Below are 27500 nucleotides of genomic sequence, written 5' to 3'. Positions count from 1 at the left end.
GTGCAGTTACATTTAGACATAGTGTTGTTACTTTTTTTAAAGAAACGCTGCAAAAAAATTTAACTATATTTCTTATTACATCACATTATTTGATAAATCTTTTTTTAAAAAAATCAAATAGATGTTTGCTGTTTGGACCTACATATATACACATATATATATACATATATATATATATATATATATATATATATATATATATATATATATATAATATATATATATATATTATATATATATATATATATATATATATATATATATATATATATATATATATATATATATATATATATATATATATATATATATATATATAGAAAGTTATTAAATATAAAGGAAAGTTTTGAAGTTCTTAGATATTGGTTTACTAGCTCTACTAGTTTTTAATACTAATTAAAATTAAAAAGCCCACTCACTAAACATCAGCGATATTGTGAATCAGTTCCGCTTCCTTCATAAAGAATTTTTAACCTTTTTAGTTGATTTCTATCTAATTAATTTAATTTCTACAGTAACTCAATGATTTAATTATTTGATTTGTTCATCTAAGAAGAATTGCTTCAAATGTGTTAAAATTTTCACGCAAAATATAAAATTGTTATTAAAAAAATTAACTTTTTTATTTATAAAATAGCTTAAATAAAACTTCGCTTAAATAAAACTAAAGCTAGCGTTAGTTTTATTAGTAAGATTTTTTGACTATTTTTATATTATTTTTTGACTATTTTTATATTGGAGGCCTTTTTATGTGCCAGAACGTAAAAATGATAAAAAAAAGTCTTTTGACTATTTTGAGGCCTGTAACATTCTGGGGCTTGGGGCTATAGCCCCCTTAAATCCCAACCCTCCTTAAACCAGCACTGGAAATAAGACACGAGTATATAAATAAAAAATATATTACACTTTTTAATAAATAAAAGAACATTTGTTTCCTTATTAAGCAATTGTAAGATGTTACTTTATATAAAAAATGTCGCCTAATTTTATAAAAAAATTATAAAAGAGCAATGTTTCGAAAATATTTGTTCTAAATGTAATTTATTTTGCTTTAATTTTTTTCGCGTTTAAAAGTTATTTTCTTTTTCTAGTTAATTTTTTTATGTAATTGTCTCTCATCGGCCCAAGAAATCTTTTTTGCGCTTTTTTTTTTTTTTTTTGAAATGTTCTCAAAACGACTAAAAAATCTGGCCAGCTTTTCGCAACTAAATATTATTCCTGTAGTCAGTTATCGAGAGCGATCGCTCCCGCTTCCTGACCAAGCCTGATATATACATATATAATATATATAGGGTGTATAATATATAGGGTGTATGTATGGTATGTATATATATATATATAAGGTGTATAATGGTGAATATATACAATGTATAATATATATATAAGTATAATGGTGTATATATATAGGGTGTATAATATATAGGTGTATGTGTAATATAAAGGGTGTCCCAAAAAACAACATTTTTGAAAATAATTTGCTCCCACCCCCTAAATGTGTTTTATCTAATACAAAAACACTTGGTTTAAAATTTTTTTTAAATAAAAAATATTTTAAGGGGTCCCTCAAGACCCTCAAATATTTAATGGGTCCCTAACTTTTTTGAAAAAAAAGTTTTTTTAAAATATATCAACCTGGTACTCATATGAAGCAAAATTATAAAAAAATTTCAAAATAATGTTAATTAAAAATTTTTTTTAGTTTATTTATCAAAATTATCATAAAAAAACATAAAAAATGCATTTTTTCATTTTTTGTTATAAAACGTAATTTTTTATGTAATAAAAAATTACGTTATTTAACAAAAAAACACAAAAAACAATTTTTTTTCGAAATGAATACTATTTTTGAAATTTTTATATAATTTCACTTCATTTGAGTACCAGGTTGACATATTTTTGAAAATATTATGAACCCATTAAATATTTGAGGGTCTTGAGCGACCCCTTAAAATATTTTTTTACTCAAAAAAATTTTAAACCTAGTGTTTTTGTATTAGATTAAACACATGTAGAGGGTGGGAGCAGATTATTTTCGAAAATGTTGTTTTTTGGGACACCCTAATATATATATATATATATATATATATATATATATATATATATATATATATATATATATATATATATATATATATATATATATATAAATATATATATATATATATATATATATATATATATGCATATATATATATATATAAATATGTATATATACATACATACACATAGACATATATAGACATATGCACACATATATACATATTATACAAATTGAAAAGTAGAGGATTAAATAATTTTCCAGATGATTAAAATTTTGAGCTTTTTTTTAATTACCTTTTTTATTGTGAATTAAAGATTGTCATTGTCTTAAAACTGTTTAATTTAGCAATCATAAATATTTTTAAAACTTTAGGATTTTAAAATTCTTTTTTTTGTGTTAAAATTCTTGCAAAAATTGGCAATCAAATTTGATCGGCCATAATTAATTTTGGGAGTTCAAAGTATCTATTTTTCCAAAAGTTGACAATAATTGATTGTTGGTTGGCCATTATTTTAAGGCAAACATCTATACACATAGTTATATAGAGAAAATAAGAATTTCTTTTTATATGATTACAAAAAAAAATTTTACCATTATTTTTTGTTTCATAAACTTGATTGTAAATATTCCTTCAGACAACTAAAAAACATTGTTATTAATGTTATTTTAAATAAGTTTTTTAAAAAACTTTTTTATGGCAGTTAAGTTAAAATGTTTTTATCAATAAAAAAAACAAAGCTAAACTTAAGCTGCCATAAAAAAAGACATGAAAAATAACATGAAAAAAATTTATGTTAGCTTTATATGTAAAGCAAAATGTTTTGAGAAAAAACATATAGCTAACATTTCCATGTTAGTTATATGTTTATATCAAGATATTGGAGCTGTTTTTGTGATTATATCATTTAAATTATTGTTTTTTTACATAAATCATTAAAAAAATATATTTGTAAAAGATTTTATTTATAAATAAGAAATATAAAAATTATAAAATACGATGTACATATAAAACACAAATATAAAATACAAGTATAAAAACCTTTTCAATACCAGCTAAAGTTGCTTCAGATTGGCCAGGAAAATCTATAAACAAAATGATATGAATAAACTTTATATCACATTTGCAGGTTGATATGCTTATATTAATTTCCAAATGATTAAATTAAAGATAAAATAAGGACCTGAATTAATGCTGAGCTAAAATTAGACCAACTAGTTGTTTTCCAAACAAAATGAGAGTTATAAAAACTTTAATTAATTGAACTTTTAAACTTAAAAATAGTTTGAAATAACAAATGGAAACATTTTTTTCAAAAAAAAAAAAAAAAATCACCACCAATACATAGCGATTGATAAAAAAATTTAAAGTAATTATATATAAAAATTAATTTTAGTAATTAATTTTTATATATAATTAAAAGATTAATTTTAGGGAAGTTTTTTGATAAAAAAAGGTTATTAAAATTTTAAATATGTCTTAAAAGTATACAAAAAAAAAGAAAATAAAAAAAATTCTTTTTTTCATCCTGGAAATTTTGTCAAGGTTATTTTAATATAAAAATTGTTTACTTTTCTTTTAAAATACAAAAACACTTATCGAACAATGACAAACATCCTAAGAGTATAAATTGCATATATAAATATGCAAATTATAGTGTATCCTAAATGCCACATGAAAAAAAAATAAAAAAAAATAATAACTTGATTTAATATAATTTTGATTGTAAATAAAATAAAACTGATATAGTAGTGAAATGGGGAAAAAAAATGTTTTAGAATAATCTAACAATATTGAAATAGAAGTGGCTAGGCACTAAACAAAAAGAGGCAATTCAAATTTTTAATTCTAAGTGTGTATATATATATTAGTATATCAAAAGAAATTTTTATAATGATAAAAATTTAAATAGAAATCGTAAGATTTTTTAAATATTTTTATAATTTTCATCATCAAAATGTACATAAACCTCAGAACAGCTAATTACTAGAGAAAAAAAAAATTTATATGTATTTATATATATGTGTGCATATATATATATATATATATATATATATATATATATATATATATATATATATATATATATATATATATATATATATATATATACACACACACACAATTATACATAAACATAAATACATATCTACATATATAAATATGTATAGGGTAAACAATCCATTAAAAGAGCATACTTAATTAATGACTGGACTTATTGATTTCAAATTTCATTTCTTATTAAGTCTTTTTCAAGATCAAATTTAAAATGGAATAAAGCATGTCTTTTAAAGTTCAACATTTTTTATACCACTATTATTATATTATATATATTATACCACTAACATTTTATCAATTTTTAAAATCTGGTTTTACCCTCAACTTTCTCTTTGTTTTATGATCAAAACTAATAGATTTGATTATCTAGTCATTAATAAACAGAATAATAAGACGTACCTGTTAATCTATTATTTAGCAAAAAAAAAAAAAAAAATCTTTTTTCACAATATAAAAATGTTAACCTGCTTAGGAGCATGTTAAAGCAGAAAACTTTTTTCTTTTGAAATACCAAAGAAAAATTCTTTGGTATTTTGTTTTCTCTATATATATTAAATGATTATTTGTAAAATCTGAAAATTTTAGTATTTTCAAATTGCTGATTTATGCCAACCAGAGTTGTTAGTCCTTGGCCTTGCCTTAAAGCTAAAAATTAGGGCCTTGGTCTTGGCCTTGAACATTTTGGTCTTGGTCTTTAACCTTTTCTTATTGAATTCAGAACTTTCAGAAATTTTACTACAGTTGATTTTGTTTACAATTCTTGTTTACTTGAAAGCTTTTGAAATTAACTTTGTGATGATTTCAATTGGCATTTTAAAACAATAATCAATGACATGATTGGTTAAACAGAAATTTATAATACCAAACAAGTTTTTCCCAAAAAAAAATGTTTACGCTCTAAATTATACTAAAAACAATGAATAGCAATCCTTACTTTGCCTGTCATTTTAATTTTATTGGGAATAGTATGTTATTTAGTTATTTATTTTTTGATTCATGCTTCAGTTGGTTTATTATTTGTCCTAAAAGAAACTTAGTATTAAATAGGCTTGTAAAAAAATTATCTGACCAAGCGATATTTAGGTAAGTTTAACTAATTTTATGTGAAATTTATGGAAATATTTTTTATACAATTAATGAAATTGCATAACAAAAAACTGTTATTTTGTAGCAAAAACAAAAGTTTTATATAAAAAAAAGATTTCATGTTTTTTTAAGTAAAATGGTTGGAGGTAAACATCACCGGACAGTTTCTCAGAGAAATTTAGCTGTTGATCTAGTCAATCAGGGTAAAACCCTGATTGACTAGATCAGCAGTCAAGAAAAACCGCTTCATTTCAGCTCAAAAACTGGCTGAGCAAGCTGAAGACAATTATGATGGAGCCCAAAAAGTTTGGATAAAAGCCGGAGAAGCCTACAAATTAAGCTGTGTGAGAGGAACTGTCAAGTAACGTGATGGTATGGGGTTCAATGGCTTGGAAGGGTGTTGGAAAACTCCAATTTATTGATACTATAATGGTTCAGGTGCAATACAGAAACATATTAAAGCAAAACTTGAAGTCATCTGCTCGAAAACTTTGGTTAGGATCTGATTTTACATTTCAGCAAGATAACGATCCCAAGCATAGTGCCACTAAAACCAAGGAGTGGTTTGCTGAAAATGTTGAGGTCTTGGAATGGCCCGCACAATCACCAGACCTTAATCCCATTGAACATTTGCGGGAAATTTTAGACCGAAAATTAGAGATCAGTCATTTTCCAAAATTGATAACCTAAAAGTGGCAATTGAAGAAGGCTGGGAAAAGATTTAACCAGAAGAAACAAAATCTTTAGTCAAATCAATGCCTAGACATCTAGAAGCTGTAATCCAATCAAAGGGAGGCCTAACAAAATATTAAATTAATTGCTTTGTTACATAATAATTTATTATGAAATAAATAATGTGTTTGGTTGAATATTTTTTTGACAATATAAAAACGACCTAAGTTCCTTTATTTTAAGACTGAAAACTTTGTGATTTATATTTTACATTAAAATAAATAAAATCTATTTAAAAACATGTTCTTTAACTTTTATTAATCTTGAGTTTACCAAAAAAGTTTAAATTTACGAAAATACAGCACTTTTTTTAGCAAAAATATTTTAAAAAATGTCGGATAATTTTTTGAGACACTGTATATATCAAGTCACATGATTTGTTTTAACGTTTTTTATTACTGAAAACATATCAAAATTTAAAACAAGATTTGAACATGTGAGTTTATCTTAAAATTAAAAACAGAATTATAAAAGTTTTTTGAATTAAAATAGTTTTTATTATATTTAAATTATAATTTATTATAGAGTTTTTTATTTTATTTATACTGTTTTTATTCAACTTATTTAAATCTGTTCATAAAAATTGTTTGTAATGTATTTTTAATAGTTTTTTAAAATTAATTTTATTTATAAAATACAACTTTAAACCAATAAGCAACAGCTTAATTAACCTTCTTTATATTAAATAAATAAATAAATAAATAAAAAAAAGGAAAAAGGTTTGCCATCAGTAATCAAATTCAGAAACAAAAATTTTCATAGAAATCATATAAATGGTCAGCTTAATTTAATACTTGTCATTCTAGTATTACAAAAACACACCAAAAATTAAAGATGGGGAAAATCATTTGGATGATGAGACTGATCCATAATTGTGTTCAAAATGTTCTAAACTTCAAAAAATCTATTACATCAAAGTTCGCTATTTCATAGTGCCTATGAGTCTGCTATGGGAAAAGGACATTGTATTCCATCTAAAAAAGAAACTCGTTGGAACAGTACATTTAGTCAGTTAAAGGTAATTGTTTCACTTGAACCAAGTTAGGTGCTGTTTTGCGTGAGTCAAACAAAGAAAATCTAATTCTATCATTCAAAGAGTTAAACCAGCAGCAAGAATCAGTGCATATATTGGAATCTTTTGCTGAAGCAACAGATCTTGTTCAGGGTGATAAATCAGTTGTATTGTTCCAGTTGTTCTGTCACTATTTAAGACTTTAGAAGAAATGTTAAGAAATGTTATGTTTCTCATTAATGATTAAAATCCTGTTGCAAAAACTACATAATCATTTTCATTTCTTTAAAATGGGGAAGATGGGTGATTTTATTGATTTTGAAAGAATAATGCAGCGCTTAGTAAATAGTGGTTGTAAACAAAAAGTTTGAATAAAAAACTTAAATAATATTTGAATATTTTATTTTCAGGTCTTCTCTAGTACTGAACTATCAAACATTTTGCTCAAGAACAACACAAGAAACTACTCTGATATCTACTGAAAATAGTGTTATAATTCAGATTCAAGAAACATCTACCAAAGAAAAAGTTTTTGTTGAAAAAACTGTACACAATCGAACAATATTCATAAAATAAAACTATACAACGTCAGAGAGCTTGTATGTCTGGTTCGTTACTTGGAACTATAAATTGTTTCTTAAATGTTTCTTAAAGGTTTGTAGGCTATTAGTGATAGTTAATGATTACATTAACTATCACTTATAGTAGTTGTAAGCATTAACTATCACTAATTTTTCAAATACCTATTTAATTATCTAATTATAATCTCAAAATATATATTTTTTATTGACTTTGTCAATTTCCGCCCATAGCTTTGGTCTAATTTTACAACAGGTGGTTTTATTGTTACAACATTTGATACCTGTAGATTTGTTAACAATTGGACTTGACTTAAGGCCAAAATTTAAATATTTGGCCTTGAAAATGTCTGCGTTGGCCATTTTTGTTTATTTAATATTTAATGATTACAATAAGAAACAGAATATTGATCAACCTGAAACTGAGTACATCAAAACAGTATCAACTCAAGTGTCAAATTTCTTTGGTTTTTTTACAACTTAAAATATAGATATCATTCATTGCTAGAAATATCACAAATATTCAGTGATTATTTGGTATTTGGCTTCTATGGCTACTTTTTTTACTATTTGGTATTGGGCTGAACATTGCAAACTATCCAGCCAAATACAGAATACTATATTGCAATGAAAAAACAGCATAAAAACAGATTACATATAACTATATATTTTTTTTACTATTTTAACAAATAACTGGCATATTTGATATATAAAGTCTATACTTAAAAACATTTTCATTGTTTGATAATAGCAAATGATTGCAAAGTCCTCATAAAATGATTGCAAAGTCCTCATAATTGCAATTTGACTTTTTCCCCACATCTTTATTTGTATGCATATTTTTTGTAAAGATTGGTTTTATTGTTTTCATTTACATTTCATTGTCACATAGATACTGGTGATGGTTCATCGGTGTCAAGCAGCCTTTCATTGAGAAGTATTAACTTTTCACGGATTAATCTTTTTTTGTTTTGCTCACTGTGTTTTAACTAGTTAAAATTTAATTTTGAAATTAATTTTAGAAATTATCATTAATAAGTTTGGAGTTCTTTGTGTTATATCTATTTATAGCAACTTATGAAATTACCTTAAAAATGCAAGAAATATTTGAGCTGGTTATTTTTAATATGATACTTATATACATGATTATAGTTACAACAATTTAATATAATAATAACAAGTATAATAACAAAATAAATTTCAAAGAATATTTGGTGCTTTGGCTGAGCACCTAGCATAATATTTGGTATTCTGCAAAATCACCATTCCATGACATCTCTAACAATTACTGCATTTTTTTATACATTATATGTATTCTAAATACAGTCTTATAAGTTTCAAATAAGTTTTACATAAATGTAAAAATATTGTATTAAAATAAGAAATATTCATTACAAAATTTATTGTATATATTAATTTTAATTTGTAAAACATTTTTTGAGGTCTTTTTGAATAATAAATATATTTATTAATTCATCTTTTTACTGTGACTGGTTCTTTATGCTCAAAAAACCATTATTCATCTAGTTTTTTTCCTTGCACATTAATGGTTTGAAATTCTCTCTTATCTTTATGATATACAAACTCATACGATATACAGGTTTTTAAATCTTTTGTCAGCCATTTTCTTGCTGTTTAACTCTTTTCTACCAACTTAAATAGTAGTTGCAGTCTTGTTGAATCTACATATTAGATCTACACATAAATACTATTATGATACCTTAGACAATGAGATTTTACTAAAAGTATTATATAGACTTAAATCATAATACTTAATAAGTTATTCTCACCAATATCATCAACTGAAATTTGAATAACTAATGGAATCTCGTTGTTTCCAGGTATATAATTTAGCTATAAAAAAAAAATTAATGTAAAAATTTAAACTTAATTACAAATTATTTAAATTTTGAAAAAATTAAAATATAAAATTATAAACTATTATTGTCAAATTAATACACATACTTCTGATGGTTGAAAATCTTCTGGGTCTATGAGTAAACAAGTTCGAAAAACTTGGTTCGCCCCTTTACCAAACTTAACAGGTTCAGTTGATAATTCAGGTTTTCGAGACGCATACCTTAAATTAAACAAATAAGAATAAAACTTGACAATTAATACCATAATAAAAAAATAAACTAAAACAATTATAAAGTATTATAACATAACAAATACCATAACCAGTAATGTATCTAAGCCACATGACTCTCCCCCAATTTCAAATTGAAATAAAAACAAATAATCTTTACCAAAAATTAAACTTTTATGTTTACAAAATGGTTTGTGCAATAAAAAAATTATTTAATTTTTTATTTTATCTAAACTTTAAACTTTTTAGTTTTTCATAATCTTTTCTTTCACTTGATATGAACTCTTTATCAAGTAACTTTATCATCCTTCATGTACCTTTTATTATAAAAATATGCTGCTAAATTGCTTGAAAGTTTATTTTTAAAAATAATCTTTATTTATTAATAAATCTTTTCATTATAAAAAATGGGCTAATATTGCTTGTGGGTTTGTGATTTTTTCTTTAATAAAACAATTTTTTCTCTTTTATAAATAAATCATTTCAATTTTAAAATCGGCTAACATTGCTTGTGGGTTTGTATTTTTTTTTTTATCTTTTTTTAATACCTTTTTTTTTTTAAATAAAAGTTTTTTAAAAAAAAATTGAAAAAAAAATTCACAACATAATTTTGTTTAATAAAAAATATACAACAACTGTGGGAGAATGAGGGTGGCAATCCAAATGAAATATTTGTACTTAATGTTATTTTACTTTTATATTTTATATGAATAAATGCATGCTCAAAATATCAAAACTCTTTGCAAAGAGTAAAAAGTAGAAAATAAAATATAGCAAAAACATTTGCTAAAAAGTATAAATTTTTTTGTACTAAAAAGTGGAAAATAAACTTTTTAATTTAAATTTAATAGTTCAGAAAACTAAAGATTGGCAGGTCTGCACGAGATTTATATAGAAACATACCTGTCAATCTTTAGTTTACTGAACTACCAAAATTAAGTTAAAAAGTTTATTTTCCACTTTTTAGTACAAAAAAGATTATAATATTTAGCAAATGTTTTTGCTATATTTTATTAAACTTTCCACACATTAATGTAAAATATTAATGATAAAATGCAATCTGCGTTGTCATGAAAACTTATAAAAACAATCTGAATTGGGACTTATTACTCCTATTTAAGTTTAGCAACAAAAAGTTTTTTTTATTTTAAGTTTAAATAAAACTTGATGAAAATCAAACATTTTCTAAAAAAGTCATAGCCAAAGCAAGTTATTCAAAAATTTGAACAAAATAATTTTTACTTGCTTTGAAGAATTTTTAAAAACTTGGAATAGATAGTTGAGTAGGAATAGATAGTTGAGTTCTTATATAAGTGCATTTGTCTCTAAATATTATATATATGTGTGCATCTCTTTTCAGTTCAGAGTGGTTAACACCAATATTATAACTAAATATACATTGAAAATTCAACTACAATGTTTTTTAGTAAGTACTCAATCTTATTGAAAAACTTTACCATCATAAGGAATAAACCATTTACCATCATAAGCCATTTACCATCATAAGGAATAAACCATTTACCACCATAAGGAATAAGTCATTTACCATCATAAGGAAAAAACCATTTACTATCATAAAGAATAAACCATTTACCATTATAAGGAAAAAACCATTTACTATCATAAAGAATAAACCATTTACCATCATAAGGAAAAAACTGTTTACTATTATAAAGAAGTCTAAAGTATTTTAAAGTAGCACCGTTCCAGATGTCATGTTTTCATGATGCCAGAGTGAAAACCAAATTTAATGATTTAATATGGAAAATTCTATCAATTAATTATATAATAAAAATGCAGAATTGATAGAATGGATTTAAGAAACATGATGGTTAATAAGGAACTATATTACTTCGTAAGTGTTGTAGAATTAATTTTTTTTTGCCTGATAAATTGTTAAACTATGTTTTTTACTATTTATATCAATGCTTCAAAACCATCAAAATCTAATAAATCAAGACAAAACCATCAAAATTTGAAAAATCAAGACAAAACCATCAAAATCTGACAAATCAAGAAATAATTAATTCAAACTTAAAATTCCTACCTTGTCACCACTACTTAGGTTTGCTAATCTATATTTTGTTTTTGACTCCCTTAATAAAAATTTACTTTCCTCTATTACAACCTTCTTCACTGAAACTTGATTTATACAGTTACATTAAACTAGAAACATCAATAATGGAAAACTAAATGTACCTCCCAATAAAACTTTGAGATATGGTAAGTATTCAATTATACATCAGTGCATCAGTGAATGAAATTGAAGTCTTGTAAATGAGTTAAAAATAATTTATCTTCATTTCTTTATTTAAAACAAAATAAATTTAAACAAATAAAAAAAAAAAATTATTTTAATTTTTTTATCATTATTAACTTCTTTTAGTTTTCTTATTTTTCTTTTTCTTCTTACAATTTTTATAGAAATTTTATTGTTTTTGTCATTATTATTTATTGTTTTCATTACTGCTATTTTTATTATTATTATTACTATTATTATTATAATTATTGGAAGTACTATTATTTTTGCTGTTACTTTTGCTCTATTAATGAATAAAGTTCATTAACATTAATTTTTTAAATTAATAATTAATTAATAATTATAATATAGTTATTAGGTGTAACTCCTTTGATCAGGTTTCTGCTTAAGTGACTCCTTCATTGTCAATCATTTATTTATATTTATTTGTAATAATGATATTTTGGTTTTATTATTTATAATATTATAAGATATTCTTATTGTTCTTATTTTCATTATTATTAATATATTATTGTAATGATACGATTGTAAATTTTAAGGAAAATAAATATCTTGTTGTCGTTGTTGTTGTTGTTATTATTAATTAAAACTACTATATCAAAATTAAACATATAGAGTAAAAGTACTGCAAACTGAACACTCTTCACAAAAAGCTTTAATAACTTTTTTAATATTGAGAATTTTTAGAATTTTTTCTTTCTTGAATATAGTTGTTTATTAGAGCATTTCTGCTAAAAATTATAATTTCAAGTATCTATTGAAAATAAGATTTTATTTTTAAAAAAGTGCTCATTTCTCGTAAAATTGTTTCCAAAAGTGGACAGTTCAAAATTATATGAAAAAACATAGATAAATTGATAAATTCAATAATTTTGTTTTTAGTGTTAAAATATACACATAATAATAACACAAAAAGAAAAAACTAGAAAAAAAAATCATGAGCAAGATTGAGCTTGAAATAAAATAAAAAATGTTTATAAACTATTTGTAGTTTAATTTATAAACTAGGTTCTCTGCAACTTTTCATGCAAATAATTCTTTGTTTTTATCTTTTACATGTTTCTTTTTGGTAGACAAGGTTCACAGAACCACAAACTGCAACTTGAGTTTTTCACAAAGCTTGCATCTCTAGCCTTTTCATTTTCAAAAATTTTTGTTTTCTTAGCAGGAGTTTCTTCTTCTGCTGCTGCAATTTCAACAAATGTTTGTTTAATAGTTTTGCGCCTTCTTCTTCTCTTAACTGGTTTAACAATCCTTCTTCTGTTTAGAGGTTAGTCAAAAGCTTGACCAACCACTGTTTTGACATTTCTGGCTTTTATTGCAGGATATTTGTAAGAATTTTGGAATTGAAATTTCTTCAAGAGAGCTCTTTAAAGATTTCTTTCCAATTGAAATTGAAGTTGGGGTTAAAGTGGAGTTGCAGGCAGAATTAAGGTTTGTGTTTGTTGAGGAATTTGAGGTAAAGAACTTGGGCCGCGTGGTGATTTTTTAACTGCTAATAATATTATCAAGGCGTTATTAAAAGTTTGACAAATAAGTAATTTTGATTTGTCAATGTTGTTTTGATTTAATGGAAAGAGCCCAGTGTTTTCAAAACCAGCAATAATTTGAGCACGAGGGAACCTTTGTTGCTTCTATACAACTGTGCAAGGAGACATGGGAAAATTTTGTTTAGACAAATTGCTGAATCCACTTTCAGCATAAAATTTTTTGGGTGGGAATACAAATTGTTTTCTTTACACTTTAAGGCTGCACTTGATGACACATTTACTGTGGCCATCTAAAAGTAAAATATGATGACCACCAATTTTTTTTGAATGTGAGGATTTCATCTAGCCACTTCAAAAATTGATTACTTTTTATCCAACCAGATGGTGATGTTGTGTAAAGTGTGTTTGGTGTGCCTCCTTTAATCCAATCATCATAGAGCTGATTTATATTTTGATATTTGTTTTGTAAACAATAAAAAAAGCTTTCTTTGTTTTTAAATTGCCTTTAATCTTTCATGCTAATAACTTAATTTTCAAAAAAACTTTTAATTTTTAGGGTTAGAATTTGTTTGAACTTAAATATCTTATTAAAGCAATTGTTTTAATAATTTTTCTTTTGATATTTTATAATTTTCCACACACTGAAAATTAAAAACTTTTTTAAAATTTGCAAATATCTTTATTTTTAATGACGAAAAATTACAAATTTAATAACAATTTTACAAAATTAGATTATGTGTCAACCATATAACTAAAAACTAGTCTATCATGGCAACACCTAAATAAAGTTATAAAACAAAAATATAAAAAATTGCAATAGTAATAAAATAAAATAATGTAAAACTAATTTTTAATTAATTAAAAAAAATGCCTTGGAATGTTAAAAAGTTGAATTCATAGTCATAAAAAGTGGTAGATCATAAAGATAAACAAAGTCTTAATGAAAAGGTTGAATTAAATCAATGAAAGATACCCTGCAGTTGTGCTTGAAGCTATCAATATCAAAATTCTTGCAACTTTTCAATACCAACAACATGGTGCCAAACAGGCAAAAAAATCAAAAAATATTTACAATTCAAAAAAATACCTTTGTTGTCATGGCATGCCTGATTTAAGTCCCATTGAATACATTTGAATTTGGATGGACCTTAAAATGTGCAACGTTAAAATAACAAGCAAAACACACTTAAAGAAGGTTCTTAAAAGCAATTGGAACTTAATTCCGAAAGAACTATGAATGAAATTGATAGTCGATCCCTAGGCATGTAAAAATGTGTGTTCAAGTCAAGAGTGGGTATTTTAAACACTGAAAACTATAGGATATTTACCTTATTTTAGTACTTGTTCAAAAATTTTAATATCCATAACAAAAATTACTAATGAAATCTAAATTTCTTATTTGAAAAAGATTATATTTCTTCATTTTTTTATGAATTTAAATCTATGTTGGAGACTTTTGTAAAACATTTTTGCGTAATGAATTAGTTTTTAAATAAAAAATAAAATTTTTTATTTAAAAAAAAGTAAAACACTGAAATTAAAATAATGCACATAATTATCTATTGAAAAATTTTTCTACGAATTTGTTTGAAAAAGTTACTACTAAACTCTTGTGAAAATTAAAATTATTTCTAAACTAATTCATTCCATAATTAAGTTCATTAATATGGAACACAAAATTTTCTAAATTTTGCTTGATAGGCTCATTGATGAATGCATTTATTATTTCATAAAATGTCTTTATTTTTTCATTTTTTTATTATACTAATTATAAAAAGGTACTAAAGATAGATTGTTTTTATATTTAAATATAAAACAAATTTTAATATTCATTAAAAATATTAAGCTCACATATATCAAAATTTTTAATTGCTACTAAAAAAAGGTTGGGATTAAATGAATCGATCCTTAAAACTTGTAATATATGTTACTGTTAATGAAATCGAGATTTTAGTTTATTTTTATTAGTAATACAATATGCAATATTCGCAAACAATGAATGAGACAACGAATGATCGATTAATATAGTTTAATTAAAGTTTGTTTATTAAGAAAATTTTTGTTTTTTTTTAAATTTCTATACTTTCTAATTATTTTGCTGTTCAAATTTCTGTGATTTTTCTAAAACAGATATTCATCAATTTAAACACCAAGAAATAAATTAACTTTTACTTTGATTAAAACTATGTTGCTAATAAATGTTTTATATATATACATATACTTATATACCTTATAAGGTAAATAAATCTTTTATATATATACTTATATTTACCCTATAAGGTTAACCTGTTCTATTACTTGTTCAATAACTTAATAACACAATGTACTAACTTTAAACTGTCAGTGGTCAAAAACTCATTTGCCATCAAATATACATCTACAGAGCATGCAATATCAGTGTCAAAAACAAATTCAATCCAATATTGTGATGATATTCTAAAATTAATAGAAAAACATAGTTCAATACATAAATACTAAATACCTTTTTGTTATACATAAATATAACAAAGTATAGCGAAAAATTCGATGATTTCAAGGTTAGATTTTGTAAAATTTACAATCTTTAATAAAAACACAGATAATATCTCAACGAACTGTTAAGCAATAGTTGACATAGCAACTAAGGATGATCTAAATTACCAGGCCAATATTGCTGTTGTATATGTTATATACATGTTTTAAACAATCATATTTTTTTACTGAGTATTTTTTTTATTAAAAGAAATTTTTAAAAAAATACTAACTTTAACAGTTTCAATGTGTCTTTTCTTAAATGCACCAGGCTTCTTACAGTGTTGCTAGGTTCATTTGATTTTCCAATAGAGTATGGAAACTAGATAAATTTTTAATGTTTTTAAAGTTAACATTGGATTTAAAAGTTTCTAATAGGAGATAAATACTTACTGGCATTGGTTTGGTTGGAAGATAATTGAGATCGCTGTTTTCTCCAAACAAAAATCGTTCAGGATTCATGTTCTCAAACTTTTCACCTGCCATCATGAAATGTGTTCCAAAGTAAGAACCTTTCAACCCACAAAAAAAAGAAACATTTCAAAATAAATTTTTTTAAATGAATAAAAATAATACAAAAAAACTAATTATTATCTTAAAAGTCCTGATAATGTCTTGTAGCATTGTAACATTGTTTTCACTTGCTAAACATTTTTACTGTCTTGTAGCTAAACATTTTTACTGTCTCGTGGCTAAACATTTTTCAGCCTTCTTTTCTCAACAATTTTACTTTTCACTACTTTATACTAAAATCTCATTTTAACTTTAACATTTAGTAACTTTATATTACTAAATGCAAAAAAATTGAGTGACAAATTTTAACATTTAACAATTAATTTTTTATGATAAATAACTTCAAGATAATATTTTATTTAAAAGGTATGTAGAATATGACTTAAACCTTAGACTGTACTAGAAAGTTTTATTAAAACTTCATTTTTTTGTGTCATAAAACTCATTCCTTAGAAACAAAAAAAATCAATCTTTTCAGAACTGTTGAAAATTGTAGAATCTTTTAAATCGTTTCTAGCAAATCTAATTATTTCAAAAACAAAAAACTATTTAAAAAAAAAATTTTTTTTAATTATTTTGATGTTTGCTATTTTACAAGGACAAAAAATGTTTAAATCTACAAAATCCATCTCAGTATACTTTTAGGAAATTTAGTAGGAAAGCATATAAATAACAGCTTTGATGTTGGTGTGAATGCTTCTTCCATTTGACTGTTTCCAAAATACAAAGTTAAAATTTATAAGAAAGAGGTATTTATCTTTTTATCTTCTATGTTCTTGTTTTTAATAATTTTTTATTTTTTGGCAAAAGAGAAAACTCTCAAAGTTTAGAAGTTTCCTGGCAAATAGGTTTTATATTTACTGACATTTTCTTTTCCTGACAAATGGGTTTTACAGTTACTTTTCAATTTATTTTCAATGCTTGGAAGAATACAAGTAGTTGCTGATACTAGAACTATCAGAACATAAAGAATATTACTTAATACTTTATACGCATTACTTAATAGCAAGTAAAAACATGAACTTCTATAAGGTGTAACCAAAATATAACAGAAATTAGTAAAATAAATTTTCAATCAATATTTAAAAGTAATGTGAGCAGTTATCATTCAGCAAGGAAATTCAGGAAGGATTCAGGAGGCAAAAAAGTCAACTAGATAAAATAATATCTGTGGCACCACAGGAGTACTATAAATGTATTGACAAGCCCAAAATTAAAGCAGATAAAACTTATTATTATATTATTTTAGAAATACCCTTTATGATCTAAATAAAAAGACCCATTTTATCTTTGGTGATTTTTTGGAATGACATTAGATCCACCTTATGGTAACAAGATTAGAGCTTTTACTGACTATTATCACAGACTACCTAAAAGATTATGATGAAATAAGCTTCAACATTAACATGTCACTAAGATGGAAGCACGATCTCATTAAACACCATTTGAATAACTACTTGGACTGCTAAAAGATTGTTTTAGACTGATATCAAAACAAACCTTAGGAGTTGTGCAAAATACAATAATAAAACTATTAAGAGGTTTAAGACCACTAAAAATCCTTCACATGAAAAAAAAACAAAAAACTAAGAAGAATGGATGAAACGTAAAGATTTAGAATTTGAAAAAAAAATGCAATAAAGATAAGTGATAAAGAATTTGTAGTTATGTAAACTACTAAAACATTCTAAAAAATATCATTTTAATAGATTTAAAGATTAATGAAGATATAAGGGGTTATGAAGGCATTATAACAAGAAACAGTATATAAAAATAATTATTTTTAACTACTAAATTTTTTGTATGCAATTTTCATTGCATTTTTAATTGAATTTCAAAATTTGGTCGATAAAGTTTAAAAATAAATGCATTATAATTTTAAATTGCAAAAATATTAAAAACCTTTTCGACACTCCCTCTTCAAATAGTGACTTGAAATCTGTTTGTTTTATAAACAATTCAAACTTACAGCAAAAAAATTTTCAGAAAAGTTTATTTAAATTAATTGCACATGCAAAAACTTTCAGATAAAGTAACTTAAAGTTCAATGAACCTATTAAAGTAGCCTCCTCGACTGTAGTGGCTCTCTTGACCTTGGGAAGATGAGTAACATTAAAAAAAAACAACTGCACAATGAACTTTTTTCAACCTCATAAAAGATGAGAGGGCAAAATGTTAACATGAAATTTTTTTATATATCAAAACTATAAGTAGCAAACATTTTAAATTCTCTTAAATAATTGAAACTAAAAATTTTTATAGTAAAATATTACCTGATTTTGGAGGAAACCGATACACAGCATTTGCATTAATAATTTCCACTCCATTGTCAGTTCTTCTGTTAAAATAGGGTAAATAATTTCCCATGTATAATAATTTTCTTTTTTAAACTAAATGTTGTTTAGAGTAAATAAAAAAAGAGAAAATAAAAGAAGAAAATGATCTTGTTCATAAAGACTTTAAAGGATAATTATTAATTTTATTCTGATGGTTTCTAATTTAGTTATTATGAACTTAAAGAACAATGAATATATATATATATATATTTTTTAAACTCATTTTCTGTTACTGGATATTTCTATTGGCTTATTTACTAATTATTCTGTTACTGGATATTTCTATTGGCTTATTTACTAATTATTCTGTTACTGGATATTTCTATTGGCTTATTTACTATTTTGTTAAATGATTATTAGAAAAAGACAACAATATAAAAAAATTTGCTTTAAATATTTTTCCACAATGTTTGGTACATTAAATTTTAAACTTAAGAATAATATTATTAAACATTCAAACATTAAATATGCTACACATATATTAAAACATATAATACATTTAAGTATAATAAATTAAAAAATCTTTAAAAAGTATTATTGAACATGAAGAAAAAAAAGAAGATACAAATAAAAAAAATTCAATTTTAAAACTATGTACAACAATTTAAACTATTATTTTAGAATAAAGCTAAGTATAACACAATATGTACTTTTATAGTATAATATAGTAGATATTTAATATATCATGATATATAGATATATATATATATATATACATATATATATATATATATATATATATATATATATATATATATATATATATATATATATATATATATATATATATATATATATATATATATATATATATAGCCCTTGTAATTAGGGTCAGCATTCAGCATTGCCAACCTAACTGCTGACTTAAAAGTTGATTTTTTAAAAATATAAATGCCGAGTGCGTTTATATTTTGTAATGGAGAAACCTTTGTGTTTAAAACTTTGTGTTGACCTCATGCTGACCAATAATAGTTCAAGGTCTTATTTTTTCTCATTTCGAGGGCTGTATATATCTATATCTATCTATCTATCTATCTATCTATATATATATATATATATATATATATATATATATATATATATATATATATATATATATATATATATATATATATATATATGCATATATATATATATATATATATATATATATATATATATATATATATATATATATATATATATATATATATATATATATGCATATATATATATATATATATATATATATATATATATGCATATATATATATATATATATGCATATATATATATATATATATATATATATATATATATATATATATATATATATATATATATATATAATTATGAAATTATAATAATTTTAATAAAAATACAACTAATTAACTATACTAATATAACGTTGATATAAGTGCAAAATAAAAATAGTTAATAATAATTAGTATAGTAAAACACCATGAGATCATGGAGAGAACTTCACAGAATGTAAAACACCATGAGATTATGGAGAGAACTGCACAAAATGAAATAGCAAAGTATTATAGATTATCAAAACAGCAGAAGAATATGCGATTATGAATTTGCATAATTTATAATTTTATTCTTTCCAACTTCATAAAATGAATTTGTTTATTTTCATAAAAATGAATAAAATGATTTTTATATAGAAAAAAATAAATAAATAAAGAATTTATTTTAATTTAAAAAAGAAGTTCTTCACTAACATTGAGCAAAAAAAAAAAAACTTTAAACTTTTGGTTCTTCTTTAATGCAAGTCAACATTTTGTTTTCAGACTTTAAAACAATATTTTCAGATTGAGAGTGGCTATTAAAATCAAGAGTGCTAACACCACATGCACCAACCATTAAATGATCTTGACGAGGGACAAGGTCAATAGGTTGCATATTTATTGATTTATAATAGTCATAAGGACTGCATTCAGGTACATATTCAACTGAAGAAAAATTATCTATTTTATCAAGTCGATAAAGCATTAATTGGTCATACCAGTCTTCACTTGTTGCCTAAAGCAGAAAGTAATTAAGTAAACAAGAATAAAAAAAAAAACACTTGTTCAAGGCAGTTTAAAAAAAAAAAAAATGTTGCTAATGTTTAAAAAAACCTTCATACCATGTCATCAAAATCAGCACCCCATAGCACTTCACAAGGCAAATATGAAGTCCTAGTTTGCATAACATAACCAGTTGCCTCAACTGTTCCTTCTAAAACAACAACAATCTCCCAATTTGATTGTTGATATTCATTTTTTGAAATATAGTAAAAAGGGCTCATTTTGTCAATTACATGAACCGCAGTGCATGGAAAAAGTAAAAATAAACGATCACTTTCATCTCTTATATTATTCCAGTCAGTTCCAACTCTTAGTTGGTCTTGATGATTGTGAACTATTTTACCTTCAATTGTTTTATAAGATCTGAACAAATACATTCTAACGTGACATTCAATTAACTGGCGTTTACGTACATCAGCTATGTTAAACATAAAACATATTTTATTGTCGCGCTTTGTAATAACTGCATGATGTGAAAAACGAACTGTTGACTCACGTTTTCCAGGTCTAGCAATTTTGGTGTATATTAAACCACAAAAACATGCTCCTAAAAAATAGCTCAACAAAGACTGAACAATAAGTAGAAAGATGGTTTCTTCACAAGCACTCGATATCTGCCTACCACCATAACCAATTGTCATAGAAGTTTCAAGAGAAAGCAAAAAAGCTTCTTTGAAAGATGTTATGTGATCAAAGCACTTAGTACCATGAAATATTAGTATCAACCACCAAATTAAACCAAATACAAGCCACGAAGCTGAAAATATAATTATCTATAAAATTTTCTTGGTTATATATTTGTTTCCTTTTTTTGTAAAAACAGTAAACTGTTACTTAAACATAACTTTTTCTATAAGATAAATAAAAATAACAAAACAAATATAATAAACACATTAAAATAAGATAAATAAATATAATGTTACTGTTTCATAATGATAGTCAAAACTATTAATTTTTAATTCAAAGCAAATAATTTTATACAAATTATATTCCTTGAAAAAGTTAAAAAATTAAAAAAATTAAGGTGTGCATTTGAAAACTTAAAATGTAAAAGATATATTGTGCTAAAGATAATGTGTACACACACACACACACACACACACACACACACACACACACACACACACACACACACACACACACACACAAACACACACACACACATATATATATACTATAGCGTATATAGATAATAAATTGTTAAAAGTTTTTCCTGTCTCTATAGCATACAGCATTTTCGGAAAAAGAAGAAAAAACAAAGAATAATGAAAGAAAAGAGTGCTGCCATATGCTAAACCCTCTACGATAGTCGATGTATGTACTGAAGTCCCCGGCAACAGGCTATTTCATTTTAAACATGCATTTATAGTTTATATATATACATATACATATATATATATACATATACTTATATATATATATACATATATATATATATATATATATATATATATATATATATATATATATATATATATATATATATATATATGTATATATATATATATATATATAGAACCCTTAGATGTTGTCCGAAAGTTTTTTCCATATTTTGTTGACAAAAAGTAAAAATTAAAATGCAAGACCGGAATTTTTTTTTTTTAATAATGATAGACTGCCTGCCCCAACCAAACCCTCAGTCGATGTAGCAGCACTCCCTTGCGGGTCAGGCTATTTGTCAGTCGATGTAGCAGCACTCCCTTGCGAGTCAGGCTATTTGTCAGTCGATGTAGCAGCACTCCCTTGCGAGTCAGGCTATTTGTCAGTCGATGTAGCAGCACTCCCTTCCGAGTCAGGCTATAAGATAGTCGATGTAGCAACACTCCGCGCATGATTTACAGTAAAAAAAATAAAAATAAAAACATTTTATTAAAAAAAATAAAAATAAAAACATTTTATTAAAAAAAATAAAAATAAAAACATTGTTTATATTGTTAAAAACATTCAGAATGTTTTAAAAACATTCAGAATGTTTTTAAAAACATTCCGGTCAATTAAATTTGCGTTTTTGTGGTTTTTTTATATAACAATTAATTTGTAATTAAATTAATGGTTTTGACTTTCGTCCAACACGAAAATGTTGGACGAAAGTCAAAAGTAATTAAAAGTGACGTATGTGTTGGCGTAAGAATCACTTTGTATATGTATATATATGTATATATATATATACGCATATATATATATATATATATATATATATATATATATATATATATATATATATATATATATATGTATATATATATATATATATATATATATATATATATATAAATATATATATAAATATATATATATATATATATATATATATATATATATATATATATATATATATATATATATATATATATATATATATATATATATATATATATATATATATATATATATATATATATATATATAGATAGATAGATAGATAGATAGATATAGATATAGATATTTAAAAATTTAACATTGATGAAAAAAAAAAAATTCTATTTAAAACATAACTTTAAATTTTGTTTTCTGGTGTCTAAGTGTCAGCAATTTTCATAAATAATATCAGAATTAAATTTGCCTAAATAAATTGGAATCCAATGCTAGTTAAAATTAAAAAAAAATCAAATTTAGACTCCTACATGATAATAATAATTATATAAAATTAGTAAAAAAATAGTTTTGCTGTTTCCTGCATTTAGTGAAAAACTTGTGGTACAATATATTTTTGATTTTACATTATTAAATTTACCCTTCAAGTTACCCTTCAAGTCAAAAGTTATAAATCATTTTCTTTATATAACTTTGATTTATGAAAACTGGTGAAAAAGTTAAAAAAGTGAAAAACCAATAAAAAAAACCAATGAAAAAGTTAAAAGCAATATTTAACAAATATCAGAAATCAGTATGATCTGATACCATAATAATTAAATGTGAAAAAAGATAATGAAGTACATTTTTACCATTGTGTCATGTATTGTAATAAACTATAAAATTTGTTTTATAGTTTGTGTTTATTTTGAATTTTATCAATGCTTGTACAAAAGGTAATGCTGGCGAAGTATTAGAAAGTGATACTGCTTTAATTTCAGATCAAGATAAAGCTCAACAGTATAACTCAAACAAAAATTGAAACATGTAAGATTTTTTACTTGAACAAAAAGCATAGTATGTCTTGTACTTTTTTTGTATAAATAAAATAACAAATATAATAATAAATTTTTTGTATAAATAAAATAACAAATAAAATAATAAATATGAAATAAATAAGTTATTAAATAGAGAATTAAGATATCATTTTAATTAAATAAATAAATAAATAATATAAATAAATAACAAAATTCTTATTTTCTTATGACATTGACATAAAAAAGAAAAGTCTTTAAGCTTTCTATTGGAGAAAATAAGGTTTTTGCAAAAACAACATTTTTTGTTTAAAGGTACCAAACTGCAGGGTTTCAATACAAACAATTTATTTTCAAATCCATGTAGATTAAAGAAACTTGTAGATTAAAGAAACAAACTTGTAGATTAAAGAAACAAACTTGTAAACATTTTTTGTGAAAATGGTTAAGTAGTAGAACTTAATTTAAATTTGAAACTTAAAGTTTAGACTTGAAACTTAAAGTTTAGACTTGAAACTTAAAGTTTAGACTTGAAACTTAAAGTTTAGACTTGAAACTTAAAGTTTAGATTTGAAACTTAAAGCTTAGACTTGAAACTAAACTTTAAGTTGCTTGATAAAATTATGTTTATTGACATTTTTATATATACTTAAAACTTAAAAATTTAAAGCCTTGCAAATATTTATTAGAGAAATCAATCAGCAAATAAATGAAAAATCAAAGACTTTATACCATCTATTTCAAACTTGTTTCTAAGTGCAGTGACCTTTTTTGTCAAGATTCCTGTTTCAGAGTTAAAACGTTGAAAGATGGCTGTAACTACAGTAGTGTCTTCAACTGTTGTAGCCCTCACAGCATTGGGGAAATTACTTAAAAAAAAAAGTTCTAAACTATAATGATCTTCAGACTCAGAAAAGAAACATTAAATCTTGAAATGTCTTTTTTCATTGAAAACTTAGACAATTTTAAATAAAACATAGTATAAGCTATGCTTGGTACACTTGATAATATAAGCTATAACACTTGGTATAATTGGCAATATAAGCTATAACGCTTGACACACTTGAAACATGAAAAAAAAAATTATGAATAATGAAAGAAAAGATTGTTGCCCCATACCAAACCCTTAGACAATGTAGCAGCACTCCTTTAAAGCAGCAGGCTATACAGCAGAATAGTTAATGTATTTACTGAAGCCCCGCTAGCTTCCTATTTTAGTATGATGTAATTAGCGTGCATTTAATGCTGCATTTATATATATATATATATACACTGAGGCATATTCGTTTAGACGCATCAATTTTTTTCTCTTTATCTTAATTTTTTTCTATTGTATTGTATTGTATTGTCTATTGTCTATTGTCTTTTGTCTATTGTAATGTATTCTATTGTATTGTCAACTGATATGCATGCAAGTTATTATCAAAATAATTGTTGTGTTGTGTGCTAATAAAAACCACAAAAAAATTTTTTCTATGTGTCTTTATTAACATGAGAGTATGTTTGATATACAAAAGCACATTTTTTAATTGGAATATATCTATAGACGCAATCAGGTTAATAACGGTAATTATTGATTTTTAATCACTTTTACACAAATAAATTGATAAATTTTAGTGTAATTTGATCTTTTGCTCTGCCAGTATCATTTTTATTGCATTTTACGAAATGCCTAAAGGAAAGTATTTGACAAATGCTGAAAAAATACAAATTAATTTATATCGTGACTCAGAAATCTCACCAGCACTTTCTATACGAGAAATAGCAAGAAAAATTGAAAGATCTGACCATGTTGTACGAAACTACATTGCAAAAGGTGACAATTACGGTGTAAAAAAAGCAACAAACGGCAACAAAGTATTAACAAATCGGCAAATTAATCGAATTCGCTTCGAAGCAACCAAAAATAAATTGAATGCAACACAAATAAAGGATAATTTATTATTGCCTGTCACCAATAAACATGTTGCACAAATTCTACGTACAACACCAAACGTAAAGTGGAAGAAACCACACCAAAAACCAATGTTAAAAAAACACCATAAAATTGCTAGATTACAGTTTGCTAAAAACCATATGCATTGGACTCATGAGTGGCAAAACGTAATATTTTCAGATGAAAAAAAGTTCAATTTAGATGGTCCGGACTCTCACAATTGTTATTGGCATAATCTAAGAGGAATCAATGACCCACAAACAACACGAAATTATGGAGGAGGAAATTTAATGGTTTGGGGTGGATTTTCTTATTCAGGAAAATTGATTCTGTGCTGTGGTTTACCTAAAATGAACTCGATAAAGTATACAGAAATGTTTGATGATGTACTCATAACTTATATGGTTGAAAACATGGACGATAATGCCATATTTCAGCAAGATAAGGCTGCAATTCACACATCTAGGCGTTCTATGAAATAGTTTAAAGACCACAACATCCCGGTTCTTGATTGCCAGCTTGTAGCCCGGACTTAAATCCAATCGAGAACGTGTGGGTAATGCTATCAAGAAAAGTTTATGACGCTAAAGCAGCCGGACACCAATTTAAAACTGTTACTGAGTTAAAGTGTAAAATCCTTGAAGCATGGTTCGAGTTGGATCAAACTACACTTCAACGACTAGTGGAGTCAATGAAAGGCAGAATTTTTGAGGTGATCCAGTGTAATGGAGGACATATGCATTACTAATTTCCATCTTTTAATGTCAAAAATATGACTGCGTCTATAGATATATTCCAATTAAAAAATGTACTTTTTTATATCAAACATACTTCCGTGTTAATGAAGACACATAGAAAATTTTTTTTTGTGATTTTTATTAGCCCACAACACAACAATTATTTTGATAATAACTTGCATGCATATCAGTTGACAATTCATAGAAAAAATTAAGACAAAGAGAAAAAAATTGATGCGTCTAAACGACTATGCCTCAGTGTATATATATGTATATATAAATGCAGCAAAATATTAAATTTTTAACGCTAAAGGCTGTTCATAATTTTAGTATTGCATATTGGTTTTTAAAGCGCCCCTGTAAAATTTCGTGAAGATTGTGCTAATTTTGTGAAAGCTTGCAAAGTTTTAATTTTTTTTTTTTAATCATTTTTATCTAATTTGTTGGAAGTCAAATTATTTTATTGCTATTATAAACCTTGTTTTTTTTTTTAACTTCTTTTTCGTTGCACCAGGTCTTCTTAGAGCTTAGTAGTTTATGTGTTATGTGGGTTATGTGGAATTTTATTTATAAAATTTATGTATAATAATAGTATGGATTATAAAATATAGCAATGGAGAAAAAATGAAGATCAAAGAAAATTAGAGGCCAAAAATGCATGTGCATTGGAATGGAAAACTAATGGACACTCTTGATTTCAATATAACAGATGAACAATTGCAGATTCTTGTGTCTGGAGATAAAGGAACAAAACTCCTTGGCATTCCCCCACATTAAAAATTAACTAAGGAAACTGGTCTAGCTTTTTAATACATCATAGCAAAGGCAACAACCAATATAATATACAAAAAATAGTAAAGAGTTACTTTTTACAATTGGAAAGTCCTGAACTTACTACTTATAGTTGTAACTTATAACAATTATATTTACTATATCTTTTTCACATTTCTAGGTTTAAG

The 27500-nt window shown here is 24.3% G+C and overlaps 2 protein-coding genes across 4 annotated transcripts in view; both read right to left on the bottom strand.

The window, feature by feature from the left end:
- LOC105845313 (probable E3 ubiquitin-protein ligase MGRN1) overlaps nt 1-18796 on the bottom strand; it is a 31180-nt gene extending 12384 nt beyond the window's left edge. Inside the window, exons 1-8 of the mRNA XM_065804136.1 lie at nt 18642-18796; nt 16249-16367; nt 16089-16177; nt 15676-15780; nt 9471-9585; nt 9296-9359; nt 3081-3124; nt 2633-2680 (exon numbers count right to left, since the gene is read on the bottom strand). Coding sequence (XP_065660208.1) covers nt 2633-2680; nt 3081-3124; nt 9296-9359; nt 9471-9585; nt 15676-15780; nt 16089-16177; nt 16249-16367; nt 18642-18735 — 678 coding nt within the window. The 5' untranslated portion in view covers nt 18736-18796. The remainder of the gene's footprint in view (nt 1-2632; nt 2681-3080; nt 3125-9295; nt 9360-9470; nt 9586-15675; nt 15781-16088; nt 16178-16248; nt 16368-18641) is intronic.
- A 1584-nt stretch (nt 18797-20380) lies between these two features.
- Nucleotides 20381-27500, bottom strand: part of LOC100212716 (G protein-activated inward rectifier potassium channel 3) — a 23010-nt gene continuing 15890 nt past the window's right edge. For 2 of the 3 annotated variants that reach the window (XM_065804133.1, XM_065804134.1), the window contains 2 exons: nt 20821-21518; nt 20382-20714 (listed from right to left, as the gene is read on the bottom strand). In XM_065804133.1, the coding sequence (XP_065660205.1) occupies nt 20436-20714; nt 20821-21518 (977 nt within the window). In that variant the 3' untranslated portion in view covers nt 20382-20435. Of the gene's footprint in view, nt 20715-20820; nt 21519-27500 lie in introns of all 3 variants that reach the window. The other variant, XM_065804135.1, reaches the window with a different exon arrangement.

The sequence above is a fragment of the Hydra vulgaris genome, chromosome 08 (genome assembly GCF_038396675.1).
Source record: "Hydra vulgaris chromosome 08, alternate assembly HydraT2T_AEP".
NCBI classification, from domain to species: domain Eukaryota; kingdom Metazoa; phylum Cnidaria; class Hydrozoa; order Anthoathecata; family Hydridae; genus Hydra; species Hydra vulgaris.
This window is presented reverse-complemented; position numbering and strand designations above follow the sequence as displayed.